The sequence below is a fragment of the Bolinopsis microptera genome, chromosome 8 (genome assembly GCF_026151205.1).
Source record: "Bolinopsis microptera isolate Bmic1 chromosome 8, MBARI_Bmic_1.0, whole genome shotgun sequence".
Classification (NCBI taxonomy): domain Eukaryota; kingdom Metazoa; phylum Ctenophora; class Tentaculata; order Lobata; family Bolinopsidae; genus Bolinopsis; species Bolinopsis microptera.
This window is the reverse complement of record NC_087079.1, coordinates 11,004,436-11,022,137: the sequence shown is the minus strand read 5'-3', so window position 1 is coordinate 11,022,137 and position 17,702 is coordinate 11,004,436. Positions and strand designations below refer to the sequence as shown.

Below are 17,702 nucleotides of genomic sequence, written 5' to 3'. Positions count from 1 at the left end.
GACGAATTCATTACAAATTTCCCAATCTAATATCTGAGAAGACAATAGTTCCCACCTTCACACTATCAGAATCTTTCCGCGCAACCAGACTCTATTGTTTTACCTTACAATGCGAAGAAGTAATAATTTGTTGTTTTGCTCTCTTCAACAAAGGGGGATCCAGGCGGGCGGGGCTATGAAGAGGAGAGAAGAGATATAAAGTATAAACTGTAGCAGTGAATACAGTCGTGATCCAGCCCAGTGGGGCCAATAATGTACTGGGATGTACTGTACAATACTTAAACTGTGCTCTAGTCATTTGTCTGTGGCCAATGCAAGGCAAGAAGTAGAGGGATATTATATAGTTGTATTGTTTAGTGACTCATTAGAGTTAGTTAATATATTATATTATGTAATGTAAGTTAATATAAATATAATATAATGTAGGAACTAATTCCGTCGCATGTTTGTGAGTTGGTTTAAGTACCTGACGTGCCTAAATTGTGCACTGTGCAATGTGTGCACTGTGCATACTTAAATTTTACAGTCGACTCCCAAATGAATTAGTATGAGTCACTGCTTGTGGATAACGAAAGAGAAAGTGAGGTCATGTTCCCTATTCCCGAAATTGTTTTGTACATCCCTAAGGCCATAGATCGATGAAAAAAGTGCAATTTTTGGATTATAGCAGGTAAACTTACGTTAGAAGCTATATTATGAAAGTAACGCCACATCGAAATTTCCTTATTTGGCGAACATTATTTGTCCATAGACTAACAAAACCTCCTGTCACGAAAGTAACTTCCTACTCTTTCTGTACCGTAACCGTTTTAAAAACCCTAGCCGTAACACCACTAACCTCTCTTCCAAATACAAAACCGAAATGTTGTTAAAATAACCAGAGCTAATGAAAGTTAAAATTCGCCTATTTATATTTGGTATATAATACTGGAGACAATAGCTAGATACATATAGAGTTATATTTATACCTTTATATCTTATAGAAACGATCAGACTTTTAAGAGGAATTTTATCGATCGGTATAATACTGTCAAGGTTCAGTAGTTTAACAAAGACAACTTATTATAATAACTTATCAGTATCTTTATCACATCAATAACGCTATTTCATCAATATCTCTAATACACGGATAAAAATTTACCATATGTGACCCCTGATCAGCCCTTGTCTGAAGTATCAACAGGGCTTACTTCTATCCAAATGGTGGGAATCGTATCAAACGTATCTGGTGTTAAATCATCCGTATAATGGTGTCAGATAATTTGATGGTCGTAAATGATGAAATTATATTGAAATGGTAAATGGAATTTTCTACATCTTGCTAACCGCGAGTTTAAATTAAAGGCGTGCTCGTAAACAACTTGGATACTTTCCAAGCGAGAGTTCAAGGATAACCTGTGTCAAGCGACTGTGTTAATTCAATTTCCTCAGTTTAACAGCTGTCCGTTCAAAACCTACCAGAGGATAAATTTCCGCGGCAATTTCATAGTTATTTGTAGCACGCAGCTGAACATTTTATGTGAAAAGTATTGCGCATACCGTCAACATTTAGTATGCGCGGCTTTTAAACCGCGCGCGTATTCATAAACCATGTGCTTGCATGCATTTCACCACAGACTTCTCAGAGCTGATTTCACAACAGTGACTCAACTTTCCTAAACAATCCACCTACCTACAGTTCAACACGGACAGTACGACTGTCTAAAGTACATAATACGACACACGGCGGCGGATATTCTAGCGACTAACTACAAGTCACAGAATGGAGCGCACGTTGCCAGCCAATTTAACCATCTACACTGTCTGAGACTAGTGGCAAGTGGTGGGTGTCCCGTCGGTGCGCATGACTATGTGGGAAACACTCCGCTTCATATTGGTATGTACCGGGTTTCACTGGTTGATTTTCTCGTGTCCAAAGTTTGGGGTGATGTGTCCAGTCCAGTGCCAACTGTCTATAGTAATTTGTTTAACTCCAATGTTAACAAATTATACATTTTCAAGAAATCTGACGTACTATATATAATATGCAAGAGAGTGTTGAATCTAACCCTCTCTCTCTCCAGCAACCCAGTACAACAGCACAGCAGTGGTTGGGTGGTTACTAAAGCAAACTAAGCTGTGTGGTCGGGAGGTGGACGACATGGGAGCAACTTCGCTCCATCTAGCTTGTGAACTGGGACATGTTACTCTGGTGCGGGCTTTCGTTAGAAGGTTCGTGGTTTTTTGAATGGTTTTCATGGTTTTGATTTTAATGTTATAATTCTGCGCTATAATGTGTGGTTTTTGTGGTTATGTCATGTTCTATATATATAATGTGGTATGTATGCGTCTTATGTTTGTCATGTTAGTTTCTAGGGGATGTAGTAGAGTTTAAGAACCCAGTATGCTTGTCTTGGTGGGTTGGATCTTTGTTTTATCCGATATGGATTGTTTTAAAAAAATCGTCGCTCCTTACGATTATTATCATACTAGTATATGACTCACCACTCAGAAATTTGCTCCGCTCCCCAAATTCCCATGTAAAATCAGTCATTCCATTCCAATTATAGCAGTTGCCGTCACTTTAATACAACACACTTTTACCTAAACAGTCGCCACTCGGTAACACGATAGTGCAAACATTTAATACACCCAGTATAACTGACAGCTGCTTTTAAAGACAGTGGGAATATGCTGTGAGGGGGGGGGGGGGGGGGGTTCTGTGTTTAAAGAGGATAATTTGGCAGTTGATTTGTTGGGAAATGTCAAATTTTCTCAAACTGCAGCATCCTTCCAGTGAACGTTGATAAAAACCCTGCTCTGTTAATTCCAAAACAATCCAACACCCAAAGGGTCGCAGCGCAACACAAAGGGTTTACAGACGACTCCCCTTTTTGTTCCAATGTTCCATTTTGAAACTTTTCACCTCGTGATTTGGCTGTCTGGAGCAAAGTTCCTAGTCGAATTTACAGAGACAGCTCTTACTCCCACACAAGCGGATATCGGAGCTTCTTGACAGATCCTTTCATATTACAGTATTACGTTATCAAACAGGAAATCTCGTACTTCCCAATATTTTATTTGTAGGTTATTTGTCAGATAGAGAGCTTAATATTCAATAACATTTAGGAATAAAACAATAAACATGATGTCAGGACCCCTGAATCTACTCAATCTGACAAATGAATTTCGCTTTCTGAACCTATAAACCGCGACGCTAGGCGTTAAGTGTTCCGTTATTCACCTCCCCCAGATTGCCTCGCCGTAACAATCTATTTCTAATCCATATCGGAATATAATAATAATGGAATAATGGGAAGGGTACCGGAGATGCTCCCCGTCCTTATAGATGAGCAATGTAAAATAAAAAATTACCAACCATGTTTAAGAGTCTGTTTAGGGCTGGACTGTAGTTAAATGATAACAGTATCGCTGGGAATATCCAATAACATTGGAGGCCCAATGTCTAACTCAACTGGACGTTACAGTAACGGCGTATATAATAATCATGCTCACTACAATTCTCCTTTTTTTCAAACCGAAGTCTGAATCCAGCCTCCACACTCAATTAGTTTCCACACTGAACTTCATACTACACGACCAGTCGTCAGATCATTCGTCGTAGCTTTTATACCTCACCGCCTTCTGGCCCCCATTCATGCATCGCTAGTCACGGGAAAATCCTCCTAAAACCGCCGCCTCATGACCTCACGACACCACGTGACAAAACAAGAAGCCTATAGGAACTGGACGCGCAGTCACGTGTGCACATCTCCACCAATAGAAACACTAGGATAAGTCACGTGGCGTGCTGAAGGTATTGCATTTCAGCGGGCAGTTGCAGTTTGAGATGAATGACTTGGGAACACGATGGTGGTTATTAGTAGTAGCAGTAGCTAGGTTCCTCTTCTCTCGTTCATGTCTAAATTGTAGTATCAATATTTAATCGATCACGGGAGTCGGGACAGGGGTTAGGTCGGGTTATGGTACCCTCCTCCACCCTTATTTTATTACCCCTAGCACTGCACTCTAAATGAAGATTTACAGCTACTTTTGCCTGATACCATGTACTTACGTTACCTACCACAGAGATATGATCCTCTCTGTTCTAGACAAGTTAGTGGTGTGTCCAGTCTCCATGCTCTTGTATTATTACATCATGTTAAAGTTTGTTACTAATTGCCGTTAGGTCACGCCAATAATTTTCCCACATCCCAATTTCTATGCTAGTCCCCAAAATGCGGCGAGAGTTGATTTTCTTGTCTATATTTGGACCATTTTTTGGGTCACTAGAACGTTAAACTTTCCCACGTCACGCTAAAGTATGTGTCGATACAGCTGATGAGATGAATATGTTGTGTGTCGTCATCACACATGTTTAAACTAGAGGTCAACAAATCATAACCACTGTGCTGGTTGTGATCTACCTGGGTACTCATATCGGAGTACTTTTCCTACTTGAGCACTTGTATTTTTGGGTAGGCGGGGCGTGGCTCTGCAATGTACCATTTAATGAATTGTTTAATGTCCCGATTGGTAGGGCTAACAGGCCATTTAGCGTGGGAAATCTCTGGAAATACTGATGAGAACTGTTGGAACCTATCATACCACCGGTACTGAACCATGTTTATTCTAGTTTCAAACGATTTGTTAACTTGTAATGTAGTCAAAACAAATCTAGCTTCTTAGCTCTGAAGTCTGAAATGAAACCTTACCACATGATTTATTGGCTAATTTTCATCCTTTGTTTTCGTTCAGTTTGTCTCGGTTGATTGGTCGCTTCCTGGATCATTTCCATCAAAAGGTTGACAAGTTGTATGTTTCTTTCTATTTCTATTCACTCTACTCAGTTCCATGAAATGCCTCAAGTTTTCTGCTCCGAGTAGCTAATTGACTTTTAGTTGACAGATCATATCCAGATATCCATATCGTGTGATCCTTCACTGAGTAGTTACCATAGTAACAACTGACACCTTACCTGATCAAGCAGCTTGATCACTGATTGAGTGATCATCTCACCCTGCCTCTGATTGGTTGATGTCTCGTCTTCTAACTGCTCATTGGCTAAAACCCTGTCATGTGTCCACTGATTTGATTAATTAGTAGTATGCGTGGTACTGTATTAAAAGTGATATGAGATGAGTTTTGTGGGATTTAAACTGTTACCTCGTTTACATTTCTCATTCCCATGCTGTTGAACATTTGAAGGTTTATTTCTCCAGACGTTTCGTCTAGTTTTATATTAACAGGGCGACTAGTCCGTCTAGTTACAGAGCGTCTAGTTATGGTTCTTTACACGGCTGCCTGCAGGCTCCTTTACACGGCTGCCTGCAGGCTCCTTTACAGGCTTTAAGGCTGCTCTATAGCTTCTTTACAGCTTCGTTACGGCTCTTGAATGAGTCTCTTTCAGAGGACTACAGTTTGGTCTCAGGGACGCTATTGTTGTGTTGTTAAGAGTATTTAGGGTACCAAGTCGAGCGTACTTGGCAGGTTTACTAATCTGTTTAGGTTCTTAGAATTTAGTCGTGGAGAGATCAATTATTTTAATTATTCTATAAGTTGCCAATTCAATCTTAATTAATTATGCGGTGCCACAGTACTAAATCATTGAACTAATCTTCGTTTCATTCTATGTTCGTCGTCCTATTTTCTTCGATTAGCCCTTCTTTTTGTTTCCCTCAACTTATTACAGCGCGACCAAACCTTGGCTCGTTGCCCATTCCAGCATGAGCAATACAACTATGGTATTTAAGAGAACATGAGTTCTTTTCTGTGTGACTTGCATTCACGTTATGATTCTAAGAGACCTATTAGTCGTATTGATATGCTTCCTATCGGTGCTATCTGTGATTGTCTTGTATTTGATTTCTGTGATTGTTGTGTTCGGAGTTTGTGTGCCGCATGAAACAACTGTCTGTTCGAACAGAGGAACAAACATCAACATGCACAGATAAATAAAATTACCGACGTTTGTCTTCTTTCTAAAACTTTGATATCCTTCTCATTTTGCGTCTTCCACTTTGATGACCCCCTTTGTAACAAAATTAATGCTCGTTTGAATTGTCTACAAATTTACAGCGTCATCATTTGTTATCATCGCGTGAACGGTACGGACAAGTCCATTGTGAATACTGGTTCATTCATTTTATTTTATTGTTGCCAGGATACCAAAAATTGGCGCGTTTTCATTACTAATTTGTCTCTGTGCTTTTAATTTGATGACGCTATCAGTTCCTGGTAGTCTGGATTGGAGGGATCAGATTATGTCTGAACAACATAAAATAAACTATCTAAGTAATCTATGGTTAATCGTCAAATTATTTTACGATGCTACGAAGAGAAATTGAGATTGATCTTTTAATTCTATAATTCTGAATAAAAGATTTAATGCATTGTCGGTTAGTCAGAAAATAGTTTGAAATTTTCCGAGCGTAGACATTAGAAGATTAGACAAAGGCCTAGACATGAAATTTTAATGGTCTAAATGTTAGCTCAATTTTGTGTTGCTGCTGACTGCTGAGTGGACCATTGCTTTCGACTGGAGTTGCGAACCTGCCATTTTCTGTTTATAATTCCCTTGTTTAACAATATGTCCTCCGTGCTAAAACTTTAAAGTAAGATGTGGGAAAATGTAAATTAAATATTCGATTTTTCTTTTTCTTAAATGAGAATTTCTAAGTAGATTGGATGCCATATTGTTGACTTTCGTACCTAGAGAGACAAAATGAGGCCTTAATAACGCACAATTTCCAAAATATTATTCAAGCATATTTTGTTTAGAATTAATCCGCTTGCTCTCATTTGATTCTCGTATCAACTGCTTGAAAGCTCAATATAAATTAAATACAACGTAACATGTCGTATCCAATTTCAGTAAGCATTTTAATAAATCGTAGAAATCATTTTAAAAGAATTTAAAACACTTAAATTCTAAAACGTCTTGTTTTGTCATACAAACCACGCGAAACAACAACTCCCTGGCCCGGTCCTGACAGCTGATGTAAACCTCCGCCCCTCATTGATTCACGTCCAAATGTTATTAGCTACCTTACTGCCTAGCCCATCGTAGGTCGTGACACCAATGACCTCTCACCAACTAGTACAAGTGTAGTTTTCTCTATTTCTTCCTTCAACCCTCAAGGGATCCTGAGTTTGACCACTCTTGTTGAGGTATAACATTTATTACCCCTAAATTTACCCTCGGTTTCCGGTTTTATGTCGTTTTTTGGTGGCGTTATGTTTTAATATTTTAGTGAATATAATTGCTGTAAAATAAGGTTATAAGCGAGAAAATATCTGGAATTACTGAACTTGCGAGTTAGAAATGTCTGCCTTTCAGCTATAGTTTAAAACTCTACCTCTCTCTCTCCATTTTGAGTATTTACAGGTCTAGTTTAGCCGTTGTTGTTAGGTATATACCCCGGTGAAAGTACTGGGTAGCACTTACAACTCCAAAATTTTTCGTCTCTACTGAGCTGTGTTTCGACAGTCTTCTTAATGGTCCGGGAATAACGGCGGTAACAAGAAATTTGTATTTTTAATAGCTAAACAGTCGTTACCTAGACTCCCAGTAACTACTTCTCACTTAACTTCCAGGTAGTTAATCTCGTATCACTGTCAAACAGAAATATAACACAGAAATATAACTGTCTAGCATAATGGCTGGAGTACACGATCAGATCTATCAAATTCATTTAGGAAGCGTGAGTGGTAGTGCCCGGCACTACTCTTATTTCAACTTAATTAGCTGATTAGATTTGTGTTTTTAATTTTGTGCGTTGTAGTTGTACATGCAGTGTCTCCCAGTTTCACCTAATGGGATATGTTGAGCTGGTTTCCTCGTAATATCTTCAGAATTTTACGATATCCCACTAGACGCATCGTGCTAATCCGACACCAATGTGATTAACTATTAACTAGACACCCTTCTAACTAGAACACATTTAAAACTCCCCCTCTGTTTAAGCAGGTGTTCAGATGTACGTGAGATCTTTAACTGTTACCGACCATTTCGTGGTTTTGAATTCAGTGCCCGGCTCGTGAGGAAGTGCCACAGTCTATTGTGTTTTGATAGATTTCACCTCCGTACTGTTACTCAGCACACGCTTCACTGGTCCCTTTGTAGGCTGTCTTTTTAATTAAAACATTTCCCGTCATCCCTCAAATTAACACTTACACTACTAGTTCCAACCTAGTTAGCACACTCTATTGAATCCTGTCCGCTAGTCTACTTCTCAGATGTACAATGAGAGTCTCAAATTGAAGTAGGTCCTAACTGGGGCCCACCTCAACCTGTGAAAAGATTTGAAAAATTTCTATAATTACATTAGTTTTGAAAGGACCCCCTTGCAGTAGCTGAAGGGGGGTCTTCTTCCCATCACAGGAAAGCTGTGTTCTATAGAATTGTGGGTAATAAAAACAAAAGACCCCCCTCTCTCTCTCACCAGATCTAGGTTCGTGCCGGCTCAAGTACACTCAGACATGATCTCCTTTGTTTAAATGGATTAGTTCTGCGTGAGCGACCAACCGTGATATCAGACAATACCGACCATCTGTCAGCCCAGTAGCTAGCTAATAAATAACCACTACAACTAAGTAGAACGTACTGTTTCTCTAATCTTGGTACCCTCTTCAATCGGTGTGTGTGTGGTCTGGGGTGCTATAGTTTTTCATATATTTGTTACCCTGTCGTGTTGGGCAGGGATATCTGTTGTCCTGGCTGTCACTTCTTGTTTTTGTGAGGGCTCTCTTTGAAGGCTCTAATCTCTCGTTTAGCTGGGACTCCGTGTCTGGTTTGTTCTTTGCCAGGTCAAGCAGAGTTCCTTTCATGTGGAGCTGGGTGTTCTTTGTGAGGGTAATTAGGGGGGAATTATTGATTGTAACACGTTTCTGGGGTGTTTTTGAGATTGGAAGTGGGGTGGTGCGAGCTGTTCCACTTAATTGCACTCTTCCATCCTCCGATACTGCACTGTCTAGTCTCTGTATTGTGTTAATTGATAATTACTAAACAGTCAACTTTTACACTTCTTGTTTTATCGGCCTCTTTCAGTACCTCCTGTTTCAATTATACTTTCTAGCACAGTTTTTTCTACAAATCATTATCGGGCAGTTAGCACCCGTTAATAACCACTTTAATTGACCCAGTAAAGACCGATCCAAATAACGGCGCTGTTTGGATCGGTGTCTAACTGAATCAATTAAAGTCGAAGTTTTCTCATTTTACATCAATTGGTACTGATCACAGTTTCCAGATCATTGGTATCAAGCTGATGTTACATGTCTGCTCACAGTATTCCGTTACCGACACGGCGACACACTTTGGATGCGGCTGCCCGAGTTTAACTCTTTAGTTTGGTTTAACTTGTTTGCTAAATAGTGTTTTAAACACTGGCCTTCTATTCGGCTGGTTTCTAATTCCGTCTATTTGTAGATGCAATTTATGAGTTGTTATCTTGACACCGCGACTTATCTTCTTATGAATATATGCGGAATTATGCTAAATTATCCCATTACTATGACATTGTTGGCATTTTCTCATTTTTTGAGTTGTCATCTATAGATTCTTTTCTATTCTGTTTTAAGAATTTCCCAGGGGTAGTTCCCCTAACTCATCTAACACGCGTCATATCACGCGTTAACGGTAAAATAATACACAGTGATTGAACAGAGAGTTGATAATAAAAAGTGCTGTAATACAATGTTGGAGTTTTGTTTGTGTGCTCTGTTGCCTCCTACATACAGGGCGTGAGTGTTTAAAATAGAACGTGATGCTTGATTAACTACTGTCTTTAATGAATTGGTTATTGATAGCTCTGCGATCAAGATGAATCAAAGTAATTTGTAATGGACACTGCCAATTTTGTAGTTTTAAATTCGTTTTAACCGTGCGTTCGCTTACGGTTGTCTAAAAGTTGTCGATAATGCAGCTTACTCCGTTTCAAAGTGTCTGGGTCTTTAGTTGTCTGGTTTACTTTTCCTTTATACTTTAAGTGTTGAGTACCTTAATTCCCAAAAATTTGGGCGACAAAAAATTTGAGCGGGCCTCTCGCCCAAATTTTTTGCAGACCAAATTAATTGCATAAATCTTTTCCGTCTGCTAAATTTGTTGCTAACCAAACTTTTGGCATTTGGCCTGTGGCCCTGAAATCTATAGAAAGATGGCTTTTTCTTCATATCCAAGTGAAATAATATTTGAAATTTTAGTTTTCTAATCTGTCATTCATGGCTTGACCAAGTAAAAAGGCTTATGAGTGTTGCTGAAAGCACAGTGTAAGGCCTACACGGACCGCCTCTAACTAGCCAATCCCTGTTTACATGCCGTGTAGCAGGGGACTAGAAAGAGCTAAACTAGTAAGCGGGGCATAGCCAATACACTATACTCCCATCATTGAGTATATTACCAACCAGAAGGAAAATTTCCTTGTGTTTGGAATCTACCAAGACGAAAGTTGTACAATCCAGCGAAATTATATTTTAAATGAATAGAAATAACAGGAATAGCTAACAGCTACTAATAAAACAAATGGCTAGAGGTACGGATAGCTAGAGATTTAAACAAGATCTGCAAATGAATTATCATCAACCGTAAAGTCTGATCTACAAGCATCAGTTATACCCGACTTCTCAAAGCCTTTCCTTATCTGGTGAGGCGTCATAATGATCATTGTATGTGAAAGGGGTATGATAAGATATGCTAAGTGTAAGTAGACTAAACTATCTGATTGAGAGACTAAATATCACTATTGTATATCTATCATTTTGTACTGTGCCATCATCACTGTATTTTTTAGTAGTTACTGGGCAGATCGTAAATTTCATAATGTGAAACAACTCAGACTACCACCTTCATGCTTAAAATTGAAAGCAAAATGACTGGAATAATAAGGAATAATAATGAACTAAGGCAAATATTTAACTGAAATTTTAGTGGAAAACCGTTCATTTTTCGAAGAATTTGTGCCCAAATTTTCGGTCGCCCAAATGAGTTCAAATTTTCTGCCCAAATTTTTCGGGCTCAAATAAATTGTGCTCAATATAATGGCACACAAATTTTTGGGAACTAAGGTACACAGTTATAGGAAATACTAAGATAATCTAGATTTTAGCTCAAAATTCTATTTCTCCTACGCGTTTACTCCGATGAAATATCCCAGCTCCCTACTAAACACCGTGACGTTTGAGACGAGTTTCTAGCTTCAGCGACTCCGTAATCCCACTTCTTTGCCTGAATTCTGAGTCTAGGGTTACATTTTTTGAAATTATCGCTACTTTACGCTATTTTAATGGCATTTGAGCCCTCCCCTAATGTATTAAATCATCAATTTAATCGAAATGGTAGCCATAATGGTAATCTGAATTTAAATCCAACTCTTTTAACATTGAGCTGTAAAAACGTTTCCTTATTTTGTGACTGATCGTCAAGTTGCATGATTTGGCTACAATCCCGTTCCTTGCCAACATATCCCCCCCTTTACTCCTTCACAAACCTTTCTGTACCCCCTGTAACTATCCCCTAACATCATGCAACCCTCCCCGAATAGAACATGGGGGATCTAATAATAGCTCTCCCAGACTAATCCCCAAATAATCGTTATAGCTCCATTACTCACCCCCACACTTACCAACATGACATCACATCCTGACCTCTCCCCCGTACCCTGACCAGATTCGGTTTCCGATATCGCCATTCTGGTCATGTGACCAATTACTGTGATGGTGAAACACCTGTGTGGCTCTGTCAACAGCTGCTATCTTGATTGGGATGATGATTATTAGTAGTACAGTTCCACTACCGTGAGTGTGAGATCATTTATCCATAACGACTACAGATCACTACTGTCCACGTTAGAGGCCACAATAGTAGTCCACATTGGAGCTGATGACCCTCACCAGGGGGCTGTGTCTCCCTCATTGCGCTCAAACAGCTCTGAATGTAGGGGGAACTTTGGAGCCTAATTTCTAAATTGTAATCCCTAAGTAACAGCTAGTCAGGCGTGTCGTGTTATTTGAACTGTGCTGTAGTACTTTAGTGTCGTGTGCTGTTTTGAACTCTACTCTGTCCTCTTCTACTCTACTCTATCCTCTTCTACTCTGTACTCTATACTCTGTACTCTGTATTGATAACCTTTAGTCTTAAAAGTTAAATCTTTAGTCTTACCTAGTCTTGTTCTGATCTAGTTCATCTCTACACGTGCTCTAGTTCTTCTATTGTGTGTTGTTGTCCTTCCCTGTGTGTTTTATACCTCGACCTAATAGTAATGGTGCTAGCTTTCTCGGCCCTGATATTTTAGAGCGTAGAAATTATACGTTATCGTGTATTTGTGCCTTGTGGAGCGTTTGTTATGCAAACTATTTTAACTCCATATATGGTATAACGTGCGGTATATAATCTGCATTAGCATATTCTAGAATAGGATCCATAACCATGCACATAGTCGCACCATTGTGTTCTTAAGCTTTGCCTTGATAAACCACTATCAATATGCATATCATAGTAGCAGACAAACGACCATTCAATTATAATTATAATAGATAATTACACCTCTTATAATGATATGAATCAAGATATTATGATGCTCTACATATCTTCATTAACGACATCATATCCAGTAAAAATAGGATCTCGTGGTTGGGTCATTGCTCTGAACGTGACCCCCAGCCTGCCCTCCAGCCTGCACCGTGGAGCTCCTCCTCCCTAAACCATTGTTTGCCTGGGTCACCACCACCGGTCCCGCTACTGGGTCACCCCCGGGGCCCACTGGGGCCCTGGTATTCAAGCGGCGCTCGCCACTCTTTGCTGATCTTATTTTGTCGGCAGATTGGTCTGTAGACAGATTCCTTACTAATTATACACTTACAACTACGATAACCATCGAGTTAAATTTACTTCAGTATGAGATTATAAGGATTAAGATTGAAATTTAAGATTGGTCTGCGAAGCCTTTAAATATCGTGAACTTGGATTCAATTAGATTTGAGTCTATTCGATGAGACTTCTGATTTTGATGAATGGGAGACCTTCTTTTTCCACACTAAATTTGACATTAGAATCGTTTTTTCCTCAAAAAGTAATGTAACGGCTAATTTTCGCAATTCGTGAAATTGTGTGCACTCTTGTCTTCAGTATTTGCAGTATTTGTGCGAGCTCCTCAATAAATCTGCTGCGTTACCTAGTGACCTAGCCTAGTAGCTTAGTAACCACCTAGTAAACACCTAGTAACCTCTACCTAGTTAGTAAGTAACCCACATCGTAAAATTGTTCCATCTAGTATCTCTCCATCTAGTATCTCTGCTGATTCTTTAGTAAATTACCTCCAATTTAAACCACGCCTGTTTGACATTCTTCTTCGATCAAAGCAAGGTGAACTATTTCAAAGTATTTGAACGTTCTGTGTACATTTAGGGTACAAAGAGGCCGCACTTCATACACCTCATACACTTGCTTGGTAAATATTTGACACCTCTATATCCGTTACTTAAATACTACCTAACATGCTCAAATTATGGTGCGTTTCATCCGTCTAATTCTATTTTTATATTCATTGTTCAGTTTTCCTTTGATCCGGACTCGTGACTGAGTGATGATTTGAAGGTTCTCTAATTTGTTGAGAGCGGCAAATCTTTTCAGCGTTTTCGCGCTTTTGTCGAGTATCAATTACAACCTTTCGGTATGAAATACCATAGTTTTCACCGTAAAAGCAGTCAACTGTGGCAAATTTGCTACAGTCCCCAACTCGATCAACCGGATCGGTATTGGTGAATTGGAGTTGAATTATAGGTTACTGCTACGACAAAGCAACCCTTGGTGTCCCTAACGCCGTTAACCTTTGTTTACCACCTGCTGACAATTCCTCGCTCATTGAACCCGTGAAAATACCTGGTAAATGACCTTTAATTAGGTATCTAGTGGCCTAATTGAGTCGTTACCAACGATCCTGTATTGTGTACTACTTGAATAGATATCCCCTGATTGGTTTATGAGGATGTCTCTCACAGTGGGTGGTTATTCAGTTTCAGGACACCGCCACACTTGTCATTCGGGCACCTCATCTGTCCACCCCACCTTTAGCGGGGCTAACTTAGAGGTATTATAATTGGAACTTTATACCGTCCCTTCCCTTGTCTGGAACTTGAAACTGGGTGTTCATACTTTGATTTGAAATTTAAATTTGCGCCCTGATTATATGGAATTTGATATGATTTCGCGATCGATCTACTCATATCATTGGTAATAATTGTAATTATTGGTAAGCAAGCCGTGCATTTCATTCGCCTGTTGATGGTCGACATTCGGCTGAAGTAAGAGCCACAGCTCCTATTACTCTATTACCGTCTCCTTTTGATTATAATTGTGGTTAATATGTGGTTTTAGTTGCTTCTTTTGGTATGCATTTTGATTTTCTCCCAGATTCTCTGAATTCTAGCTTTTCTTTGTAATTGCTACTTTAGAGTAGATACTTAACAGCTAACCAGACAAAAAATCAGGCCTTGAAAGAAATCTCCATTTTCTTTGACCATCTGTTAAGAGCTTTACGTAATTTCTGAGAGCTCATCCTCTAAATTACACAATTTAGGTCCCGTATTTTCATAGTTGTTCTGCCGACCGTTCGAGATAGTAACTTTGCTGTTTCTTATTGTATCCCTACTTCACGCTGCCGGACCTGTTACTGGACCCGCTTATACAATCTTCTTTGTTTTGTTTCCAATAATTGGTCCTTGATCTATTCAACCCTAGTTTAAAATAAGCTCCATTCTGTCCAGTTGTAGTTGCAAATGTCCCAGATTAAACAAAAGATGGTGGCGAGAAGTGGGCCTAAACGATCAGTGAATTGAGTACAAGGCGTGTAAATATCAGATAATACGGCGAGACGCTGCTCGTCTCTTCAACCATTATTCATAATCTCTTCTTGTTCTCCTCCTTGAGTTGGCTATGTCACGTGATGTGATTATCAGGACTATATTTAGGGATTACTGTGGTGTCCCGACGTAAGACAAAGCAACCGCTTCACCCTCTTGTTCTCCATAACAGCTTGTTTAGTACTCCATGTCACGTGACGTTATTATCTGTCACGTGACGTCACGGTTGGAGGAGTATTGGCCTGTCGCCAACCTTGCCAGACGTAATGGTAACCATGAATAAGAATCAGCCGGTAATTACTAATTCGTAACAAGAGGAACAGTAACAAGCCCCCTCCTACTGTAATGATAATGAATATACTGATTTTATTCTCGGACCGTGACCTCAGAACCTTTTGCCGACTGTCCCGCCCTACTCTAGAATCAGCTACTTTTAGCTAGCACCTCCTACACAGCTACAATTGTTTCAGATAAACTTTCTTTTGGTGGTCATGCTTTCGAAATTTCCTTCTAAAGAACTATTTTCTCAACTGATTGTGTAATACTTGTACAAGTATTTATCAATGCCTGCAACATCCTACAAAACATATTAAACTCACCCACCCATCATATTCTTCACCCAAACTAAACTCACTGTACCGGGAATAACGGGATCTTGCTCCAAACTCAAAGTAGTGATACTGGATGCCACCTGGGGAGCCCGGGATGCCACCCTCGTCTGAACAGTTCAGACTCACTTTAGACGACCTACAAACAATCCTCCCCCGCAATAGTCTGCTTATTATTACCGGCTACATCAACTACAGTAGCTGTATTTAGACTCTACATTTATCAATTGTCAATAGATATCTCCTACTCTGCGTGTGTTTCAGCGTGTTGTCACTGCTTTGAATAATTTTAATCGGATTGTATTTGATCTTGACAATATTTTGTGCTTCCCGCGGTCAGAGTCTGTCGAATTTAAAACGGCTGATGTTGTACTCGTGATTTGAGTCATGCTGTCGGGCTTTAATTTTCCGGCTTTTAATCTCTAGATTAGCACCCTGTATCTGATATGAATAGGAAATAGAGCTCGCATTATTCGTCTATAATATGTGTCGGAGTTGATGCCATATTCTTGGAAAAGTCACGTCAACTGTGCGCCATCCTCCTCCTCGCACCTAAGGTAGCTGCTAACCCCACCTAATGCATATTTCTAGTCCCTACTGCAAGTGCTAATATTAACCACGGTGGTGTTGTAAATTCTTATATATTATCGGTTGAAGAGAGATCCTCGCCCCTGAGTTCCACTTAAGTTCCCCCTAAGTTCCTTGCCCCGGAGTTCCGCGGATTACTGTACCGTTTATCATTTGTTCGCTCGCTGAAGAGCGGGTAGCCTGATAATCTGATTATTATACTGCTCTCAGATTGAAAGATACTGGATTATTGGAGTAGGGGCAGGGGGTAATGCGGCGTAATAATATTTATATTTTATGTCTTCTTCCCACCTCACGTCTTATCTTCCCGCCCAATTGTGTACCAGGATTAGGTTTCGGGTTATCGGTTGATATTATATACATGGTTACAAAGAGTCCGTCAACCGATTCGATCAATCTGATCCGAATCTCGTCTACCGATATCAATATCGTCAATTCAGTAATTGTTAATTCCATCAGCAGCTAGACGGCATAAGATGGGGCCAGTCCGGCAAGTCCTTAGCAAAGTATTCAGGTGATTGTGCTGCATCTGGTGCGAGTCTGTGAAGAGGTATCTCCGTCTAGCTCAGCTGTGTCACTGATACACCAGCTAACCTTTCAGCTAAAGTTGTTAAAACAAACCCTCCTGTTATTTATAGAGTCTCCGGTTTTTAACACCTTTATTGCCTCTTGTTCTGACTTGGTTTTTGTTAGTATTGAACCGTGAAATGAATTGGCGGAGCCTTTTAGAGATTTAGAGTCAAAAGCTTTCATTGGTCTGTAAAAGCTCGTTAAATTGTTTTAGAATTTACATGTCGAGCTCTTAGCGCCTCGGATTGATTACTAATGTTGGCTTTACAAAGGGGTGCTAAGACTAGTTTTATGGCCTTAAAATTAATCGTTGAGTTTTACAAAGCCATTAGTATAGTGTAGTATATCAGTAGTGCCAACACAAGAATCTTAGTAGGTCAGTAAAGGTTGTTCTAAGTAGCACGGTACTTATAAGACTCCATACTTCCCCGTAAATATCATTCCTCAACATGTGTTTAACATATTATGTGCCCTTCTGAAAACCTCCAAGTTTTGCCTCGAATTTCCCATTCCTAGAGCTAGAATAGTGTCTGGTTGACCGGAGAAGTAGCATGCTGTTGAGCCGGTAGTTTTCTGACTTTGAACTTAGTTTCCTTGGTGCCAAGTCGGGTTAAAATTGAGTGGTGACAAACCTAACTTAAGGTTTGCACTCCTGCTGTGCATTCCCTAATTTTGCTTTGTGTTACGTAAGTAGTTTTACTTAAATTTTTAATTTGTTAGTGGAAGTTGCGTGGATGTGACATTCTGTCTTGGTCAAAGGGTCAGTTAGTAATTTATTTGCAATGTTGTGCTTGAGTCGCGCTGCCGGGCACTCTCTCCGCAGTACACTGTATCTTCAGTAGGATTCGCTCCGAATTTATTTTTTAGGTTTCTTAAAATCGTGTTAGTTTTAGACTGCATTTTATTAATAGTTGCAATTTTATGAGTTTGTTTTTTAGATTTAGTACAATCTTGCTCGTGTTAAAATGTAAGTTTGGACAATAGCAGTTGTTTAGTTGCGACTTTCATTGTACGAACTGATGATTTTATCCGCTTTGTTCGATCAGACACAATGAAATCTTTAATAATTTGCGGTCTGAGAATATGCCAGAAACTTTGTAA

The 17,702-nt window shown here is 39.5% G+C and overlaps 2 protein-coding genes across 2 annotated transcripts in view; both read left to right on the top strand.

Annotated features, from left to right (window-relative positions):
* The window catches only part of LOC134819637 (Golgi-specific brefeldin A-resistance guanine nucleotide exchange factor 1-like), a 391,238-nt gene that overhangs the window by 267,512 nt on the left and 106,024 nt on the right, over positions 1–17,702 (top strand). The gene's annotated exons all lie outside the window — the stretch shown is intronic.
* The window catches only part of LOC134819244 (espin-like), a 42,278-nt gene that overhangs the window by 11,706 nt on the left and 12,870 nt on the right, over positions 1–17,702 (top strand). Inside the window, exons 5-6 of the mRNA XM_063829068.1 lie at positions 1,679–1,876; positions 2,064–2,211. Of these exons, the coding sequence (XP_063685138.1) occupies positions 1,679–1,876; positions 2,064–2,211 (346 nt within the window). The remainder of the gene's footprint in view (positions 1–1,678; positions 1,877–2,063; positions 2,212–17,702) is intronic.